At 35.3% G+C, this 21,541-nt stretch overlaps 1 protein-coding gene across 2 annotated transcripts; it reads right to left on the bottom strand.

Moving 5' to 3' along the window:
* Positions 1-1,074: 1,074 nt before the first annotated feature.
* Positions 1,075-21,249, bottom strand: LOC135607907 (importin beta-like SAD2). Of its 2 annotated transcripts, XM_065100122.1 has the most exons (22): positions 20,954-21,249; positions 18,920-19,055; positions 18,753-18,840; positions 16,687-16,839; positions 16,236-16,398; positions 15,961-16,145; positions 15,705-15,878; positions 13,849-13,994; positions 13,605-13,728; positions 13,341-13,521; positions 12,027-12,186; positions 11,892-11,933; positions 11,681-11,799; positions 11,393-11,591; positions 8,192-8,323; positions 5,669-5,772; positions 5,332-5,511; positions 3,762-3,901; positions 3,477-3,616; positions 2,859-3,010; positions 1,888-2,011; positions 1,075-1,791 (listed from the first exon to the last, which is right to left on the bottom strand). In XM_065100122.1, exons 1-22 carry the CDS (start codon positions 21,041-21,043, stop codon positions 1,640-1,642), a joined length of 3,084 nt encoding a protein of 1,027 aa, XP_064956194.1. In that variant the 5' UTR covers positions 21,044-21,249; the 3' UTR covers positions 1,075-1,639. The 2 variants fall into 2 exon arrangements, with proteins under 2 accessions (XP_064956194.1, XP_064956195.1); XM_065100123.1 differs by lacking the exons at positions 1,075-1,791; positions 1,888-2,011; positions 2,859-3,010 and having other exon boundaries at positions 3,479-3,616; positions 3,686-3,901.
* Positions 21,250-21,541: the final 292 nt, after the last annotated feature.

Genomic DNA, 21,541 nt, shown 5'->3' with positions numbered 1-21,541 from the left:
GAGGTCCATAAAGGAAGTGGAGGGTTGAGAGAGGAGGCGTCGAACGACACTTCAGTCGGTGGTACGGCACCCTCCCCGTCTACCCGTGTGATAAATGGCTGAGATACTGGGACCCAGAAAGGACCCGCCTCCTAGGGGAGTGCGAGGTGTCCCATGAGTCGAAAAGAGCGTGCGGGGTTCGAAGATTGGCCTTGATATTTGCAAGGACGGTTTAGAGTTATGGGGTTTTGTTTTTCCCATTTAATTTTGATTTATTTTACGACTTATTGTTTCTTAATATAATTTTTTAACGACTTGATATTTGTCAGCATCAAATTTCATCAATCTTATTGCATTTGGAGTTGGGATAGATATGGTTTGGAATGAAGCATGATATGACGGCTCAATTAACAATCATTTCATATGATTGGATTTTGTCCGTTAAGTCTTCGAATGATAATTAATTACTTATCACTTAAAATCGGATTAATATGGATCAGAAGACAGCTTTTTGTCTTTGATGTCATATCTCTAACATGCTTTTGACGGTGAACTGCCAACGGGAACAAAGGAAGTGGAATGGATTAAAGATAAATAAACTCATCACCTACTTTAAACATTCAACAGACAGATATGAACTTAGAAACTTGCCATTCTATGTCATCCACCAAAGATATATATAATTAAGGATCATCGAGGAGCTCCACGTATGATTTCTTTCTTCATAATCGGATAGAACAATCACATAATACTTGACAGTGGAAAACGAGTTCTAACCTGTATGATGAACACATGAGAACCACTATAAACGTGGAAACAAATCAATTTACGTCTACAAATAATAACACAATCATAGCGGGTATATATGAAACAAAAAATATATTGACAATTTGCAGTAAGCACAATTGTGGGATGAGAAAAACTAATGGATTTGCATGAGTTGTTGCATTTGCTAAGAAAATAATATCTCAGTTGTATAACCATGAGACATTCAAAGTAGTTTAATGCATACTATTACATTCAAATGGACTCCCAACAAAATAAATCTTTCTTACCAAGAACAATAAATCTAGTTCACCAAATATGAAGACCATGTAAAGAATGCTAGTTTACATATAACTGTCCCTTTTGGGGGGACGATGTCCAAATCAATAAATATTCTGACTCCACAAAACTATATAACACAGTCATCGCACGAGTCACTCATAAGACACCAGCATTTCCTGGAATAATATTTATACACTGTACACTCTATACTGGCAACCCGACCTCAAACAATAGCCTCAAATAGATAGACCAATGAATCATTCCCATACAGCTAATGCTTAAGAATGGAAAAAAGAGGACATGATTAGGTGACAGCATCCATTCACCATGGAGTCGTCACTGCCAACCATTAAAAGCTTCGACAAAACTTACAAAGATAACAGAATTTCTCACCATGTGTCTGTTACCTTGTTCTCTCCTACCCCAGGAGAAGCAAAAAATTCTAGGAGTCTGTAATAGCTATGGTGATCATCCCTCGGATAGTCGTAGGCTGTATGAACTCAAGCAAGATGAGCCAGGACACCCTGACCAAACTCAGGGTTTACCCCAGTGAAGATACGGTCAACAATCTGATTTATGGGGAGAATTCCAATATGTAGTAAGACAACTAACATCACTTGGTTACTGTCTGTTCCAGCTTCTCTTTCTCAATCTCTACTCTTCTTTGTTCAACATGTTGAGCAATGCCACTTGCCATTGCCTGATAGCGGAAGTCCAAGGTCTGTGTTAGGTTCTGAAATCTAATGGGATTGGATGCTTGCACCGCTGTTAACATCATTAATGTTAGATGTTACCGGTAAATTTTGCATGAAGAGAAAATAATTGATTGGAAGCATGCACAGAAAAGGGATGACTTTTTACCTTGGACAGTATCAATAAAGAAAATAAAGGGGTCCACCTCATCAATTGGTGATTGCAACACTTCGTCATCACTGTAATCATCATCTGAGTCATCATCCTCATAGTTTGACTGAAAAACCCTTGCCTGATTTCATCATAATAAACTCATTAGTAAAAGATAGAGTGTCCGCAAATGGATATGAGCCAAAACAGATAAATAAATTATCATTGCTAAGAAATATGGTTTGAAAAAAAGGGGCCAAATGGAGGAGAAAGAAATATCTAGTACAATACTTTCACTTAAAATATGAAAAAAAAAGTACATGTAGAGATAGGTAAAAACAATTCTAACAAACATAAGTCCTTATAGAAAACTTGCTATATTTAAGTAGTCCCTGATTGCATGGAAGATTATGGTATCAGTACTGTCAAAAACTTATGTGCGGGACTAGCAATCTGATCATAATATTAATAAGGTTCCATCAAAATCTCCTTTTTAGCTTACAAGTTACAACCGCTGAATCCCTTTTTACAGTCCTCACCAAGACTCTATACCTAAGATATTGAATATGCAAAACCTTTTCCAAAAATCCTGCCTAAAAATTAATTGAACTTCCACTCCCAATGCTTTAATGCCTCTCAAAAGTACCTTCTTAAAACCCATAAAAAATGAATTTATAAATCAATGGCAAAAATTAACCACAAATCCAAACTATTCATTAGGATCATCTTGGAACACCATAATCCTAAAGGCATATCAAAATTAACAAAAGAGGACAAGAATTTTGTCACATCTCTAATAGACAAGCCATCAATCTGAAGAATGAGGCTACACTACAGGTCAAGAATTTTACAGAAAAAATACAAGATCAAAACCACTCTAAAATAAAATTTGAGACAATATTCAAATAACTAAATATTCTCAAGGAAAATTTATAGCTATTTGGGAGAAAACAAAACAGAGTGGAACCGAGATTTTTTGTATCAACTACCTCTGCTGCTAATTTTTGGAGCTTTAGACTGTCAGCTTCATCCCCATCCACAGAATCATCTCCCATTTCTTTGTCAGACTCATCTTCCTCATCTTCATCATCATCTTCAAAGCCATCTATATCATCAACAGTATCAGCCTGCTTCTTAGTTTCTGCCCATACACAAAAAGGAAGGGTTAACTATATAAAAGCACTAAAAATAACACTGGCCAGTAGTCTTTCTGCATCTCTGTTATCTTGTGGAAGGGATAAATATGATGAAAAGCATAAACAAATGAAAAGGAAACCAAAAACAAGAATGTAGAACTTCAAATATCGTATGGAAGCAAAAGTAAGATGAATACAATTCTTACAAATTATTTAGACAGAACAGATAATGAAAACTGGAGTTAATTTTCAAAGCAAACTGAGGCCAAAAAAGACATGAAAATTAGAAAACATCGCATGTCAATGGATTTTCTAGTAGTGAGAAACTTATCAAATAAAAAAGGTGACTAGAAGAAGAAATCTACTCAAAAAAGGGACTTGTAGAACAATCCAACTAGATATGAGCAAACAAATAGCTTTAAATGAGAATAAAAGGTTTGTCCTTGCAGTCTATGCAATAAGATGTTGTACCAGCTACTTGATCTTTATAAGAGACCAGCAGCTCAAGTGTTGCTTTAAAGACACGTTCAAATGCTTCTCCTGGCAACTGATCAGCAGGGAGGCCAAGAAGTGATGTTAATCCTAAACAGCAAACCTTTTTATCATGTTCCCTGCAATTATAAACAACTATTCTGTTATAGTTCCATAGAAAAGTAACCTGAATAGAAAAAGAATCTAACCTTTTAAAATTTGCACGCATCAACTATTCCGTTATAGTTCCATAGAAAAGTAACCTGAATAGAAAAAGAATCTAACCTTTTAAAATTTGCATGTGTCCCACTCTTTTTCACTTCTTGTAGCATCTGGAACCATAGATTGAAAAAATGTGCAGCAACCCCAAGCTTATGTAGTATATTTAGTGTCAATGAAGGATTGTAATAGAGAGCATCTGCGATCTGCAAGAGCAACAAATTTTTACGAAGGAATACAGATCAAAAACTGGATTTGTAAAAAGTGATGAACACAAACAAAATCCCAGTCAAATGACTACAAAATTGGTTATTGTATTGTGAATGAAACATAAAAATAAGGAAATTCAAGTATAGAACACGAATTTTGCAGAAACTCAGGCTTGTTGCTACAGAATTAAAGAGAGTATGTACAAAAGAGACAACACAATTGTGAATATTGAATAGACAGAATCAATAATTGTGAATATTGAATAGGCATATCCGTAAATATTTGACTAGTAAGAACACATCACAAGGAGATATTTGGAAAGCAATACCAGAAGACATAACCCCTTAAAAATAATGATTTTTAAGATAATAAAATGATTTTAAAAAAAAGAATGTAGGTATTGGAAGATTGAAAGCTCCCACTACTCCCAACTGTATAGAGGTATGTGGATTTAATCTTAACCTAGCTCTAGAAATAGAAGTACTTATTGATAATATTTTAATTTCACTATGAATTTCTACAAGATGCAGCACTGGAAGCATAATTGTAGAACAGGAAACTATTGATATTATGATATTAATTAGACAGAATTTTACTGTTACTAAAACGGGAAGCAGCATCCCAATTCCACTAGATTGGCAAGAGCTGTTTTGGAAAAATAACCGGGTTTAATTGTCCTAAACTAAGCAGGCTAAGCAATTTAGAGTTTAATATCTGCAACAGAAACTAAATTTCAGTAGATATTACTCCTAACCTAGACTTAGTATCGACCTTAAAACCCCTTGGAATTGGATTCCATCCGAGCACTTGCACTTCACTATGAAAAATAATTAATCTCACATGGAACAGAGCCATCACATATACCAGAATAGAAAAATATAACCGGCCATTCATGGATTTGCGGATATCATCAGTCATAATCATGATCATTGTAACTGTCTGAATCATCCTACATGTCAAACTATTTGAGATTTTGAAACCAATAATTTTATTGGAAAGAAATTGAAAATAAATGACAAAAGTTTTACAATCTTTTTTGTACAACCAACTACTTAAATATTGACAAGACTTCATCAAAACAAACTAATTAGGCATGACAGCTTGCATTCAAGATATCTATACATTTTGATTTTAGCCTAACTTAGCTGTTCTGATGGCATGAAGAGACTGATTTATTTCTCATGGTCATAAAAATTATCTTTCATATTACAATTGCCTAGCCAATTTCATTACAATAAATCCAAACAAGAATCCTTTACAATTGGAAAGGAATTGTTAATTAGAATTACATTCACAAAATACAAGCACATAGATGTCTAAGTGCACCTCATATTTCCTAGAGTATTATATTGTAAAGATCAGTATAAAGGAAACATTAAATAAGATACTAACTTGGAGTACTGGTATGTCATACTAGGTTTCTTACCACTAGCATCAAGAGGCACTTTAAGTATGGCCTCTCTGCTCGCTGCAATCTTTCAATTGTGATTCGGAGATAAGGCTCAACCCAACGATCCACTTGACCTTTACAGTTTTGAAATACTACTTCAATAAGCTTAGGAGCAGGCTCAATATCAGCATCATCAATATTTTTGTCTGACAACATCTGCATCAAATCACCAAATATTTTCTCATTAACATGCATTTTCAATATTCATTTCACACATAATTCATTAGTTATGTCAAAGTTCAGGGATTCAGGTTAATATTCACACACTATTATTGATAAAACAGACTTGTTCTTTGTAGATTCTATAGCTTACAGATGAGAGTGCATTCCATAAACTTTGCTGGTAGTCAGGGTCTTTGCAGGTAAGAAAATGTGATGTACTCCTGGATATATAGTTGTCCAATGGACCAAGTATATCTACAAGAGAAAACAGATATACCAAATTTCAATGTGCACTTGCCGAAGCAAAGATATGCAAGAAGATCATCACAATGAAATATATGCAAACACACAACATTCAGAATATAACAAAAAAACTCAAATATCTACTGCAGGTTAGAGAACAATCATGCAGTCCACTACATTAATATACATTGGTGAATGAAATATGTATTAAATGAAGGACGTAGTGATTAAAAGTATAGATATCTAAGTCTTCTTACTGATTTATCATTTTCTAAAGTATCCGGCATGAGCGGTTATGAAACTTCAAAAAGAATTAATGTTAGCAGAACATAAGTTGCAGCAATGGTGTCAAAGAGAAAAGTCCTGGAATCCATATCTTTTTCCCAAAAACTATATTATTTCTTCTCATATATATAATGATGATATACCTAAAACCGACAGCCAATTGGAACTTGACATATGGCGTCCAATCAACGTTCAAAACGTGTTGCCCAATTGGCCATGATGGCCAGCTAGCATGGTGATGATTGGGCACCATCTAAACCTACCCAGTCAAAATAACGATGACATGATGCCACCTAAGTGTGCCTAGTCAACATGACATCTAAAAAGAATACTTTCTTCTAATATTTTAGCTTGGATGATGTAAAAGGAGGGTCTCTCCAGATACACACTCACCTCTAAACTCTCTGAATTGAACTCGTTCTTTGAACTCTTTGTTCACTTGAGCATCAAAGATATGCCTCAGACATCCTTCAGCATGGAAGAAGTCTTCTGTCAACAGCGTGAAACGCAAAGGGACACCAACTCGGTCATCCTGAAGGGGCATATAGTTTTCAGATCGGGAACATTCGCAAAATGGGCATCTAGTTTTCACGTGGGGTTGATGATCATTTCTAACACTAAGACAATGCTTTCCAACATAAAATCTCCAACAAACCACATGAAAAGAATTTATAAATTGTCCATCCGCATTATAGAATATTGATCTATTTATGTAATAGGAACAGTAAAGGGTGAGCCTTGGCACCATGATCCTTTCAAATCGAACAACTGAAGTTCAAATCATGAAAAGTCTCTTTGCTTGCAGGGTAACCGTATGGATTAACTGTCCAAGACATGCAGTAGACCATCCTCTTTCTAGAGAAAGACTGCATCCTTCCTTTTTGGGTAAAATTTATTAATTAAGAAAAGAATATGATTAAGGTCATTTGAATCATGGTATGCAATTTCGAATGGTACCGCCCGGTATGGGCGGTACGTACTGGTCCGACGGTATACTGGTGTACGGACCGCCCGTTACCGGACGGAACGTGCTACAGTGCTACGATTAGAGGAAGAAATATTTAAAACCGCTCGGTAACAGTGATACAGTGCTCCAACGATCAAATTGACCGTTGGAGCCCTTTCTCATAGTATTTAAACCCCTTCTTCTCTACTATTTTACTCCATTACATTTTCATACTCTCTTAAATTATCTTAAACTCTTTTTTTCTCACATTTGTGCTCTCCTAAACTCTACAAAACAACGATTTATGAATTGAATCAAGGCTAATTTGAAAATATTAAGAGGAAGAACTTTCTAATCAAGAGGTATGTTTACATAAGGACAATTCATAATGGACTGAAATACGAACCTTGCACAAGATATTCTTCAAAGCCCGAAAAAGATATGCGATACTATTCTTACCTAATTTATATTGATTTTGCTAAACTTATGCTATTACTATATTTATTTCTAACTTAAAAACCCTATCCTAACTTTTTTTATTTCCAGGTATTTTCGGAGGGTTTTACACCTAAATTAGGCATACCGCTCGGTACACGGTATCATACCGTACCGAGCCAACCTTGAAACACTGGTACGGTACGGTATTGCATACCTTGATTTGAATACTTAAAGTTCGACAGAGACAAGCCTAGCCTAATTGTACTAAATCAGTCGCTACATGTAGTTTCAAGTGGTAAACATTTTTTTTTAATAAATGTGCACCTTTAACTGAAAAACTAGTAGAAATCATAACTTATAGTTGCCAACCTATGATGACCTAAAACTTAATCACTATAAGCAAACCCTGATATATTCCACTGATTAATAAGGAGCACATGTGAATCTCACCATCCTAAAGCATTTGAACGAGTACAAAAACAATTGGCAAGATTGGTCCCACTTAAAAACAAGTGTCTATACTGTTATGCATTCAACATATTGAGGTTAATGATGATAACCAAACTTAAATATGCAGTCAGAATTACACAGGGGAAGCAGATAACATATCAGGCCAACATGCTAAGGACAAAATAACATCTAAAACATGATAGCCTGAATTAGCTTTTGTCTATTCAGAAAGAAATTTTTTGAATAATAGTGTGCAGGAAACAAGGCTTCAAAATATCATAGTAATTGATATACAAGAAATCATTAACTTACTATCGAAGAAATCAATAGCCCAATCTCCAAGTGCATCCATAATTAAAGGCCAAAGAGTCCACATCTCCAATGAGATCGTTGGGGAGTAAAATGTCATGTAGGAGACTATTTCTAGAACTTCTTCAAAAACATCTGCAAATCAAAAGAATTTATTATGAATTTTCAAAAAAATATTTCAATGCACTAACCTTGTAGCTTGAAGTAACTGAATTAGGCAACATACTTACAATGACCTCTTCATAATTAGCATATAAGAGCCAAATAGATCTAATGAATTCTGCTACTTGTGATTATTTAAAAGAAACACAATGATGTATTAATACCAGTTCAACATTGTAAGTCGATGCAACATAGATAAACATAGGTCTTTGAATTAATTTAGATTTACATTTACGCCAACTAATCATTATTATCTGAAAAGTATGGTGACAAATAAACTTATAAAAGAATGTAAAACTGGTGACAATCAACGTAACTTATAAAAGAAATGAAAAACTTATTCAATATCGTATATCTCTTCAATCTAATGACTAAAAGGGTGGCTAAGTTCATGAGGCTCCTGATATATGAAAAGTTTATGAGGAAGCTTTGTACACTAGGTCTACCATTTTAGTCATTCAATTGAGTTAATTCACATTTGATATTGAACAAGTTTTCCATTACTTTCATAAGTTTAAGTCGAATGTCACCATTGTTTTCAGTTTCTTATCACACTTTTCTATTGAAGATAGTCATGATAGCTTTAAGACGACATGGTTTAGTAAAGTTGAAATTTCTGAATTTTTTGGAACTTTTAGTTTATCACAAGTGCCGTCATGAGTCAAACAATGTCCACTACAATCTACAATTAACATTGGCTAGTTAGGAGGCATATTACAGCCAAAGTGCAATATTCTACAATTTAAAAGCTGATAAGTAAATAAGGACATTTTACGAGTGAAATATTTATGATGGCCATATTTGGACATAAATTCCCCCTTCCAAAACCAAGTAAAGAAAAAAAAGATAAGACTTCTACATATAAGCTTGTGTAAACCTACTACCATTTATGTAGGATTAGGTACTTAAAATTATGTTGATAGACCTCGGAACATTTTGGCTATTGGCTAATAGGTAGCTCGAGTGACAGATGATGTAACAGACTCAAAGTGAAATTTGAGTGACACAAAAAACCTATTATGCAACTTGACGTGAAACCAGCAGGAAGAACAAAGCATCAAAGCATTTTAGTGCAACATGCTAAGCAGTATACAACAACAACAACAACAATAAAGCCATAAGCCCCAATTATTTGGGGTTGGCTACATGGATCTTTTGCTGCTAACATGGTAAGCAGTATAATGCCCTTAAATTCTCATATACAAGAACCTTCAAGGATAATGGGCACCAAGAAGAACATTAGAAATTTTCCATTCTTGTTGAAGGAAAAGAATAAGAATGCAACTTTATGATGAAAAAGGTAAGGATTTATCATTTATCTACATAAATTTGATACCCCTGCTACTCAGTACTCACTAGAGCAATAGAAATTTTGGGTCATTTGTCAAGTTCTCTCGATATAAATGATTAACCTAGGAGATTGCTTGGATTGTAACAAATGAATATCAAACATATGTTGGAATTTAGATGGGAAGAAAAATAAGAACTACATGGTAGTGTGACCTGTGTCTAGTGTTGGATGGATTCTTGGTTACGTGCAAAGACTAGATATGGTGACTTATTAGAATATTCCCTGCATAGTGCTCCAGTTCAAGAAAGAGAAGATCCTCCAATTAAGAATTAGGAGATAATAACAGCTAACCTAGACTGAACTATTATTAGTACAATAAGGAAGATAACACAACTTGTGCACCATGCATAACACTCATATATGGGAATTGTAAAAGGTTTCTAAAGAAATTTTGCCAACTCCTAATAGTTAACTCTCCTTCTCTTCCTCATCTCTCTCATCTCCTCCTCCTTTACTCTCTCCCTTACTCCCCTTGCTCCATGATTGGTACACCAACATACCGTATGTCAATATCACAGTAAATACAGGACTGGCCAAGGATCCTTACGAATCTTGAACTGAAACCTGAAACTTTGCTACTTAGCGAGTACAGAGTACAGAGTCTACAGACAACATTAGTTGTGTTTTTAATATGATAAGTTGTCCATTAATTGAAGCATGCTTCATTGGACTAAACGAAGTCTCCTTTTCTATTCTCTTTCATGTTTTACTTCAAATCAACACCTTTTTTTTAACAATACCAAACTAGACATAGCAACCCTTCTGGTTCTCTTTCATTACTTTCTCACAAAAGCAAGTAGAATGCTGGTATTTTCTGTAGAAGTAGCCTTTGAAATATTGTTCAAACACTTAGGCAGCCCCATTTTGCTAACCTCATTCCCTGCTTTGTCAGATTCATTTTAGATCCATAATAGCCACAAAGTATGTCTTAAAAGAAAGCAATTCTAAGCCAAACAAGTCCACTGCATGATCTAAAACTAAAAAGATAGATTTTATGAATGTCATTAGCTTTCATCATACTTTATTAAATGGGTAGCAATTCTTGATGTCCAACTTGGTCCAGCATTTCTCTTAAACATGAGTCATTACTACATGTAGGCATAGATAAATACAGCTCAACCAAGATAAATTCTAAACTCAAGTGAGATTGATCTATTAAACTTATTATGTTCCTTTTCCCATTAGGAATGTCGTGTTTCATAGGATGCTTTATGAACTTCAAGCTTATACCAATTAACTTCGATTTAATATTATATAATCTTCCTGCTCTTTGTAAGGATCAAATTTGGGGGGAAAAGGAATGACTATTTGATCCATTTTAAATGCAAATAAAGCTTGGCCATTAAAAATGCTACAATAAAATGTGACAAACATAATACTGCCACAATTACCAAGGTAATTGACATCGTAATTTAATAAGCAAACATTGAAAAAAACCAATCCATGTAGATGTTAATGTGAATAGAAAAGTGTCTTCAGTTTGCGGTCCATGTCAATACAAGTATGAGGTGTTTAAATGCCATAACACAGGGATGAACCTATCATCTTTACATGCTGGAGTTTATACATATCACACAGAAACCTTTACTAAGAGATATGCTACTTTTCTACAATGATATAGATATAGTCCAGTGATCACATTCATTTAATTAAAAAACACAAGTATATGTATGATAAAGCAAAATAGCTACCTTGGCCATCTGTAGATAGCATTTTCCGCATAATAGGTAATAAAGTTGGCTCAATTTGGACAAAAAGATGGGGAAGCCTGTTCACAGATTCAAGAATTGTACTTATAGCACGTAAACATCCAACAGCCGCTAGAGCACCAGAATCATCAGCCTCATCATCTGATTCAGATGCACCCAAGCACCTCCAAAATGCAGCAGCCTACACAAGGTTTTTCAGATCATACCTTAGAAAGGATCTCAAAAAAGAACCTGTACAAGGAAACTACCATCAGTATTCTATTGCATTACCAGATTCTGGCACAATCCAATAGCATATGGTGCCATCTCTTCACCAAATTTGTCCACTATAGTCTCAAGAGTAAAAACAAGGTCTTCATTCTCCACTTCATTCATAAGTTTAAAGAACTCTGCAGAGAGAAAAAGACAATGAGAATCTTCTTTCAATAATAATGTGCAATCCAATGATACTTGGATAATATAGTGGAAAGTGGAAACATACCATCAAGTAATTGAGGAAGAATTGGACGTATCTCATTCAGATCTGTATGAGAAATAGAACACTCAGAAACTTTGTTTTGTTAAAGAAAGGGAGCATGAATAATAAAATAAAAGGTCATGCTTATAGAAAACTTACCTTTGCATGCTTCGACAAAAGAGCGTAAAGCAAAGACTGAATCAACACGAACAGGAAGCTCTGGATCTTGCAAACCAGAAACAACATAGTGAAACACTCTACGAAAATTGTTCTTGTCTGAAAAGTTGATGTGGGCATATTGCCCTGCAACCCATGCTGCCTAATAAACCATTGAAAAGAAACAACTTTACAGAATTAGGAATCTGTCAACACATAATTACATAAAGCAAAAAGGCTAATGTGCTTTCGGAAAACAATTTACAGAATTAAGAAACAGTTAAATTTTAAGTTTTTTGTTTTTTAATGGATCGGACTGGATTGCTCGAAATGGGGGCCATCTACGTATGGATTCACTTATACCGATATGTACCCGCTCATTTCACACCGACATAAGTGAAACATCATTCTGTGGTATGGAAAACCCGCAATTAGCTGGGATTGTGAAAAGGCATGTCGATAATAAAATGCGAGCCTTAAATTATGAAAAAATTAAATTTATAAACTATTGGAGATCAAACTTCGTCTGCTCTTTGGCGCCTTTTTGAGATATGTATCAATATCCATGGCAAGGTTTATCATTTAATTCATTTCCTCTTCATCTGTACACTTTCTGTGTTTAGACTAACTCCAATGGGTCCAACCCTACAATTCACAAGTTCATAGAGAAAAGGGATCAAGCATCTACATACTATTTTTGCCTAACCATCCATTTTGAGTTGCTGCTCAATTGCTTACTAGAGTAATAAAAAGGGCTTGCGAAATGATGAGGATGAACATTGCAGTTGTAGAAGCTTGAAAACAAAGATGCTCAGACTATAAGCCAGATTATAACCAATGATTCACAGGAGATCAAAATCATAGTAATCTTTGGTGTTTTTAATTGGATTTTAAATGACCCAAGTTAACAGCACATCCAGAAAATCAGAACTAACACATTAGATGCAAAATAGGAGCAGAATAAAGATTATACTGAACTACCAATCAAGTGTACAATGTTCATACATCAGCAGCTGTTACATCATAAAAAATTAGGAAATGCACTGGAGAGGGAATTGAAAAGGTTACAGCTAAGTAGCAATATTAATTCATCAAACAAGTTTGCAAAGCCTTTTAACAAAGAATACATACCTGTTAAAGATAAAAACCTAACCACTATTAAAGCATGAATAAATGAAAAAAAATCAATTTTAATGGTTGAACTGAACAAAAAGGAAATTCATTATGCAATTGAACTAGTAAAACACATACAAAACCATAAAGAGAAAATTAAATAAATTTTCAACGCTGATAACCACAAAGTTATTAGAAAGAGACCTTTGCTCGAAGGTGGCCAATAGGACTAGTGAATTCAGGAAGAACATGTTGCACCAACATGTGCTCTAACTCTGACTTATAAGGCTCAGTTTGCTTAAGCTTATCGCATAATGCTCCAATAGCCAGAAGAGCACCATCTTTCTGACGATATGGCTTAAATTCAACAGATGCCCCATCATATCTGGTTGCATTTATCAAGTATAAACTAAATATGTTCATTTTTACAATGTTCAAGTAATGTCAAGGGTCTAGGAGTAGATATACCTCGTAAAAATATCCACAATGAAATGAATGAACTTCTGGAGATTTGCCTTCCCATGCTTTCTCACTAGTTCACTCACAAAGTCCATGGCTGCTGTTCGAGGACTGTACAAATCCTCTATAATATCTGTTCAATAGAAACAAAATTATTTACCTAACAGTCATCTTCCAAAAAAGGAAAAAGTTTTAGAATATCATAGTTTTTAAATCGTCATTTCATTGTAGAATGAAGAGACTAACAACTCACCATAGCCTTTCCTGACATACTCGTGTGGATCTTCGCTCCATAAATTTTGATCATTGTCATTGAAACACATAAGTGGAAAGACTATCTCAAAGAGGATGATGTCAAGCTGAGGCTGGAGCAACTGGTACATACTATTCTTTGAAATACTGCATAAAAGGATTTCTTTTTTAAAGAAAAGCAAACTGAGGCTAAAGCACAAAGATTGCTAAGCTCTAACAGATTAGAACTACTAAGATGCTACAGCATAAGCAGCACAAATGCAATATATGCTCACAAACAAAATAAATGGCATGTAAGCCATGATTCTAACCGAATTGTTGAGAGAAAAAGTAATATTCAAGAAAAAGTGTATGGAGTGGCTGACATACACACCACAAAGCTTACAAGGAGAAGGTACTATCACACCACATGGGACATAAAGAAAAAAAAAATCTTACCATCAGCCATCTGATTCTGAGCACACTACATGTCTACACCATAACATAATCAATTAATATTAAACAGAACTTTTCAGCATTTAGATTTAATAATCTTCATTTGTCATTGAATTGTTATTATCTTTAGATTTATATAACTACCTTGTTATCTTGTCTTCAGTTAATTTTATTGTTTTCACATATTTTATTGTGATTATCGATTTATATTTACTATGTTTATTTAAATTATGTACTGATTTAGTTCTATTAATTATCAGGTTTACCTTGCCATGACAGGGGTGTTGTGTAGAGGACTATTTTTTATATAATAGGTAAGCAACCAAGCAATTACTAGTATCTGAGAATATTGTTTTCAAAAAAATTAACATTAGCAACTGGATGATGGTAGCGGACCCTATATAATTATACTACAAGCTTGTTCTATTCCTGTAGAAACATAAAAAGGGATAAGGATAAATTCCCCTAAAGCTTAAAACAATCTAACTAACAAGACCTAAAAACAAGGTAAAGAATAATATGTTATATTTCCTAGTTAAGAAAAACCGACACGAAACAAGAACCTGACAACAACCTCAAAATTTACAAGAATATTCTTGATGATTCATCTTGTTACCTTTATGTATTTTGCAATTCTCACAATTAAATGAACACAATGACTTTTGAATATGTCGAGAAGTCATTCAAATCAGCCAAATTCTCCTCAACCTTCTATTGCAGGTTGAACATTTAATCTTTTCAATATAATTTCTTAATCCTAACAAGAGATTGAAGGGTTCTTCCTTTTCTCCACTCAGCTCTTAAAGAACTTCAACAGAGAACTCATTCATAACTAACAATATGAACAAAAAATAAAGAACGGAAAAGAAAAGACAAGTAAATGGAAAATCATAGAAGCTCAAACATGAACAGAAGAAGAATCTTAAAACCTCAAAATTTACAAGAATATTCTTGATGATTCATCTTGTTACCTTTATGTATTTTGCAATTCTCACAATTAAATGAACACAATGACTTTTGAATATGTCGAGAAGTCATTCAAATCAGCCAAATTCTCCTCAACCTTCTATTGCAGGTTGAACATTTAATCTTTTCAATATAATTTCTTAATCCTAACAAGAGATTGAAGGGTTCTTCCTTTTCTCCACTCAGCTCTTAAAGAACTTCAACAGAGAACTCATTCATAACTAACAATATGAACAAAAAATAAAGAACGGAAAAGAAAAGACAAGTAAATGGAAAATCATAGAAGCTCAAACATGAACAGAAGAAGAATCTTAAAAATTTAGGACAACAGCTGCTATGTCTGCAGAAGAGAAATAATGGTGAAAAACAGCTACAATTTAGACAAGTAACTCAAAAGGTTATTGTTACCTGAGAAATGGGATTAACCATAGAGGCAGCTACACAAGCAAGACTAACCTGTTCCCAAGATACTGAAGTATCAGGTTGGTAACCCGATCAGGTAAATATCCACCTATACGAATTTCATTAAGCAACTGGAGATAGCACCCCAAAATTCTTCCAGCATAGTTCTTCTGAAACATTTGAGCAAATGCTTTGCTTTCTGGTTTCTGATGCTTCAGATCCCCAAACCTGCAAGCCTTAACTTCAAGTTAATTTGAGTACAAAATACAACACTAAAGAACACATTTGCTTTCTTTGCCAACTAACTAACCGAGTATATAGACGATTTAAGATGTGGATTGTCCACTTCTTGACTTTCCACCATCCCCAAGATTTCCGTGCTTCAGGATCAGAAGGTTGGCCTTCCAAAGGAACAGGCCTTTCCAGTATATTCAAGAACAGAACCATCCATGAACCGAACACATTGGGGTCAAACAGTTGCCGGGGGATGTCTAACTGAAAAACATTTAACGTAAAAAAAAAACATGAAATCTAAGTATTTTTATAAACTCTTGTAAGAACTAAATTAGCCATATTTGAACTTACATATATGGATGACCAGAATATTTTGCATATCAGCTTGATCAAATCAGCTACCTCAATTGGTGGGTTAACAATGTGAACAAGTTTGTTAAATACATCTAGTAAAAGAGGAAATGTCTCTTCAACAATAAGATAAAGTGGGGTTCGTTCTTCATCTGACTTGAACCTAAAAGGAAGCAGAACATTAAGATAATAAACAAAAAACAAGAAAGTTAATCAGCAGATGTATAAGTAACATTTCCGATAGTAAATTACATAAATGATGCAAAAGTGAAATCTATCCGCAATTAATCACTGATAAGCTTCAAACAACTCATGCATACAACTTCATCAATGCCAACTCATATCCATGCAGTCACATAAGAAGTAAATGTTTTCTATAGCAGAAAGAAAAAAAAATTTAATCACAATGAACTAATAAAGGTAGGAAGATATAGCCATGTAGCATGCTTACTCGTATTTCCTTGCCAGAACTCGTAAAACAAATAAAGCTCCTAGTACTTGATCTTGCATCAGCAAATTGCACTTTATCCAGTGAAGAAGACTTGGCCACTTTTCTGGATAATCAACATGAACAATTGTTTTAATGCATTCTCCAAGTTGAGCTCTGTTTCAAGTAGATAAAATGTCAGAATAGCCAACAACAATACCAGAAGTTATAATTGAGCAGTCAAAGAATAAAGACAAATAAATCACAGTAATTGCTTTCCTGCAATGCAAGTTATATATCATGGATTCATGATGTTATAATTATTAAAAACTTCAATTTTAATGTCACAAAGCTTCATTTAAGAACTACATTTATGACAACCAGTTGATCAAGTTTAATCTGCACCACCTGTATCTCATATGTACATTTTAACAAAGGAAAATTATCCACATTTTAGCAGTAAATGTAACCCTTTTTCTTAAAAAAAGCAGAAATATGTGAACAGTGATTCAGAGGATTAGATAGGAGAGATTAACAAACCAGGCTATTAACTCAGCAAATCAAGTTTGGAAACAAAGAAGTTTAACCCAATTACTTTATTGACTAACTAGACAATTTCTAGATACATTAGAACACAAATGGCAACCAAATGAGCTAACTTATGAATCGAAATACCATCTTAACAATTCTGATTATCTAAAACTACATAAATTCACTCTGATACTAATTCTTATCAACTTCAATCTGATTTCCATGGATGAATATGAATCTAACTACATCAAACTCTATGATATTATATAAAAATAAGTATGAAAATTACAAATTAAAGAAAAGACATTAACTAATCCAACTCAGCTTGACCTAACCAAGACCAAAGCAACATATGTCTTACCAAGGATCATTGTTTCAGATACCGGACCCATTTTGGTGATCTGTACAGACTGGTACATTCCGATCCAATATCAGTATACCATGTGTCAGTACACCGGTGTGTACCGGTGTTTCGAAGAGGAAGAAAAAGGAGAAGAGGAAGGGCGAGTGGAGGAAGAGGAGGAAAGAGAAAGAAGGAAGAAGAGGAGAGAGTGAAGGAAGAGAATGAAGAACAAGAGGAAGAGGAAGAGGTGTACCCGCAAAGTCATGAGGGCAAAGGTCATGCATGGTGGTGGTGTGCAGTGAGGTTGTGACAAGCGGAGGTTGGTCGCGGTGAGAGGTCACAAGTGCATGAGAAACGGTTGTGTCAGTCGCTGTGAGAAGCGTGGATCACGACTGCATGTGAGGCAGAGGTTGCGTACTTGAGAAGCGGTAGTGATTAGGTTAGAAGTTTCCCTTTTATATTGTGGACCGGATCAGGGGCAATCGGCATACTGGTTGATGCTCGGACTGGCACGTACCGCTTGTTTCTTACTGATCTTGGCAAAACGTCATTCCTTGTGTCTTACATCAGCATAATTGGATATCCATAGCAAAATAATAATAATAGTAGTAACAATAATAATAATGTGATGCCTATTGGTGAAAGATAAGTCTGACAATATCAATCCATTAGAAGGAAAAAATAAAATATAGATCAATTATCTAATTTTCACCTATGTATCCAGCACCATAATGAGTGAACAAAGGTAGCTGGAACAAGCCAAAAATATGTAAAATACATATTGGGCAATAAGCATATAATGACAAGAATGCTCTGAAACTCCAGGGATGAAATTCATGAATTACATTATAAAATCTATAAACTAGGTCAACAACATCCAATTATAAAATCTGTAAGCTAGGTCGACGACTCCACAAAAAACACAACCAAATGTATGAGATACATACAGGAGTTGCCTCTGCACTTGGGACAAAGAAGTTGAAGAATTTCCAGTAGCAAGGTATCAATGTTAACTAGACCAAAGGAAATATGGTATTATCCAAAAAGCCTCGGGTTTTCACCAAAAGGAAAATTCAAGGTGCATATCTAGAACATTAAATTAATAGAAATAACAAGAGGATATACCAATAGAAGCAAAGGTAATATTCATCATGGACAAGAAGTAATAGTACTGGCTACCAGCTCGTGTCAAAGATCAGATAATCAATTGATGTACCTCAGCAGTGGTGGAATTTGCACAATAAATCCAAGAATGTTCTCACGAACCATGCTCTTGTCAATTTCAGATACTTTCTGAGGCTCCCCTAAAACAAACAAACACCAGTTATTTTGTAGCCAACTAGATAAATCAAGTGATAACATAAACTGGTACACCACTCCTACCAGGATCATGCGGTGACCAGTGTTTTGCCACAAAGTTTTTGAAATGAATACTGGCAACTTGTCGCACACCCATATCATAAGTTCCATCTACTATAATCTGCAACAACCTCACCAAATGCTTTGGTGTGTACTGGAACTGCATAAGACAAGAATTCATATTTAAAAGCCAAAAGAGATGCATGATCAAAGAGCAAGTATGCCTCCTCATGAACTTTCTCTTGTACATTTTTCTCACATACACAAAAAAATTAATACAAGAACAAAAAAATTGAATAATTTAATCAGCATATATGTCCATATGTGCTCACATTAGCTATGGCTAGTACAATACTTGACAAGTAATAAATGACCTGCAGTCATCATAAATTTCGATCACTAATTTAAACTTTGCCTGCCATCAACCAACATGACTCAAAATCACAAAACCAGATATGTATAAATGTTTACTAAATTGGAACAACTGAAATGCTCTGTATCTTTTTAACTTCGTTTTGAGTATCAAACATAATTAACAACTGAAATAGAAAATGTATCATCAGCAAAAAGCATACACTGATACAGGGATAAAAGAAAAACAAGAGATTATATCCTAGCACATCAGCAAAAAAGCATATACCAATACAGGGATCAAAGAACAAGAGATTATATCCTAGCAAGACTTAAGTGTTGATAAAGCAGGAAGCAGTTAGCTTAGTTTGTCACAGCTTAGTTACTAGGTTTCTTTGAATTGGTCCATATGGGAATTCTATATGTCCCTTATAATTAGCATATGTGCACATAAAAAAGAATAATTTCTTTGTCAGATATGGTGATTACATTAGATGGATGAAAATAACAAGAAAACAACACTATTTGAAACTAAATTACACCAGATCTTCTGTGACCAAATAACAAACTCAGAGGCCAATAGTGTCAAGATCATGATTTATATCCAAAACAACCTAGATGCAGAGCATTCTTGACCAAATACAATATACTGATGAAACTTGCACCGACACATTAATTATAGCATAATGCAATCCCAAAATCAGAATCAGATATTCATAGAAACTTGAACCACCAAAAACAGTGAAACCTAAACAATTCAAGATATAGAAAAAAACATTGCAACATCTAACAATTTTGACAAATAAAAACAGTAATATTCACACAAACTTGAACCATTGCGACCAGTGAAACTTATACAATTCAAGATATAAAAGTTCTGCAATATCTAACAATTTTAACACGTAACAGAGTAAAGCTTAGACATGCTTCAATAGGATAATACAGGTAGAAAGAACCATATCACAAAATTGTACTATGAGGAGGCAGTCGTAACATAACGAGTTGCTTGTTCGTTTTACCTGTTTGATTTATAGTACAGCAACGCTATTACACAGACAAAATACCTAATACATGTCTGATTATTTTAACAAAAACAACCTTGGAAAAAAAGACAAAATAGAAAATGATGCGTCTGAGTTTGAATTAATCTATCCTTGATGCCACGTCCTACATATGCTGACATCAGCCCACCCAGGTTCACACACAGACTGATGAATTTGGAAAGAATAACGTGCGAACTTTCACCACTTGACCATACGCTATTATAGATGACGCTATTTGAAAACAGATTTTTTTTTTTTTTTTACTATGGTCTCACTGTAGCACTAATGTAAATAATCACACATTTAGTACAACAAGCAGAAAAGGTACCAAATCCAAAAAACAATGGCAGCAACTGAAACCATAATTTACAACCATCCTTGAGATCTACCACTTCAAAAATCAAGGACAACAGGTTCACGTTTTCCATTGGTAACAAACTGAACTGAGATGAAAGCAGATATCGCTACGGTGAAATCAAACTAAACAGCAGCAGCATAACCCTAAAGCACTACCCGATCAAAATTCAAAATCAATCGAAAATAAATCCAAGAGATCACAATCCACCCGATACTAGAAAAGCATCGACAGAAGCAGAGATCAATCAAGAACCCATAACCAAAAGAAACCGATCGATCAAGCGAAGCAGGAGGGAACGAAATTCACCTGATTGAGGCTCTCCTCGGCGGCCTTCCTCTCCTCCGGGATAGGGCTGAGCGCGGCGCGGAGGACAACGGTAAGGGAGGCGAGATCCATCGCGGCCGCGCTTATCAAGAGGACCACCGATTACGAGGAGACGGAAAGAACGGAAGCGAATTGCAGGGGCCGCGCGAGGGTTTCGAATTCGCTCGTTAGGGTTCCAAGTAACCGAGGTGGTGAGACTTGCGAGCGAGAGAGGTAGGGAAGTTGGCCAGAAGAGCAGGCTCCGCGCTTTGGGCGAGAGACCGCGAGCGAGAGACGGGACGGGTATTTAACCTTAGGGTTAGGCCGAGGGTAAGGGTTCAATCTCGTCGTTGTCCGAACCGGCCCGAACCGGGCTCACGCCGGATCCTCCCCACTCGCCATTGCAATCTCACCTCACGAAAAACCGCCTCGTCTCGGTGGGGCCCGCCCCACACGGATCACGTGAGCCACTGACTCATAAAAGCTTCCTATAACCGCCTGCAGCGGATCCCAACCCCCCCCCCCCACCCGCACGCTCGCGATTGGGCCAGAAAGCGGAGCCGCCGTTCCAGCACACGGCCAGCGTCCAGC

The sequence above is a fragment of the Musa acuminata genome, chromosome BXJ2-3 (assembly GCF_036884655.1).
Source record: "Musa acuminata AAA Group cultivar baxijiao chromosome BXJ2-3, Cavendish_Baxijiao_AAA, whole genome shotgun sequence".
Taxonomy (NCBI): Eukaryota; Viridiplantae; Streptophyta; class Magnoliopsida; order Zingiberales; family Musaceae; genus Musa; species Musa acuminata.
This window is presented reverse-complemented; position numbering and strand designations above follow the sequence as displayed.

Bases quoted from the DNA above. Each gene is read 5' to 3' on its own strand.
- LOC135607907 (XM_065100122.1), bottom strand. From the start codon at position 21,043: ATGGATCTCGCCTCCCTTACCGTTGTCCTCCGCGCCGCGCTCAGCCCT. The intron at 12,187-13,340 runs GTCTCTTTCTAA...ATGGTTTATTAG, and splicing joins TTGGCCACCTTCGAGCAAAG to GCAGCATGGGTTGCAGGGCA. The intron at 2,012-2,858 runs GTAGTTGATACA...TGATGAAATCAG, and splicing joins TCCAAAAATTAGCAGCAGAG to GCAAGGGTTTTTCAGTCAAA.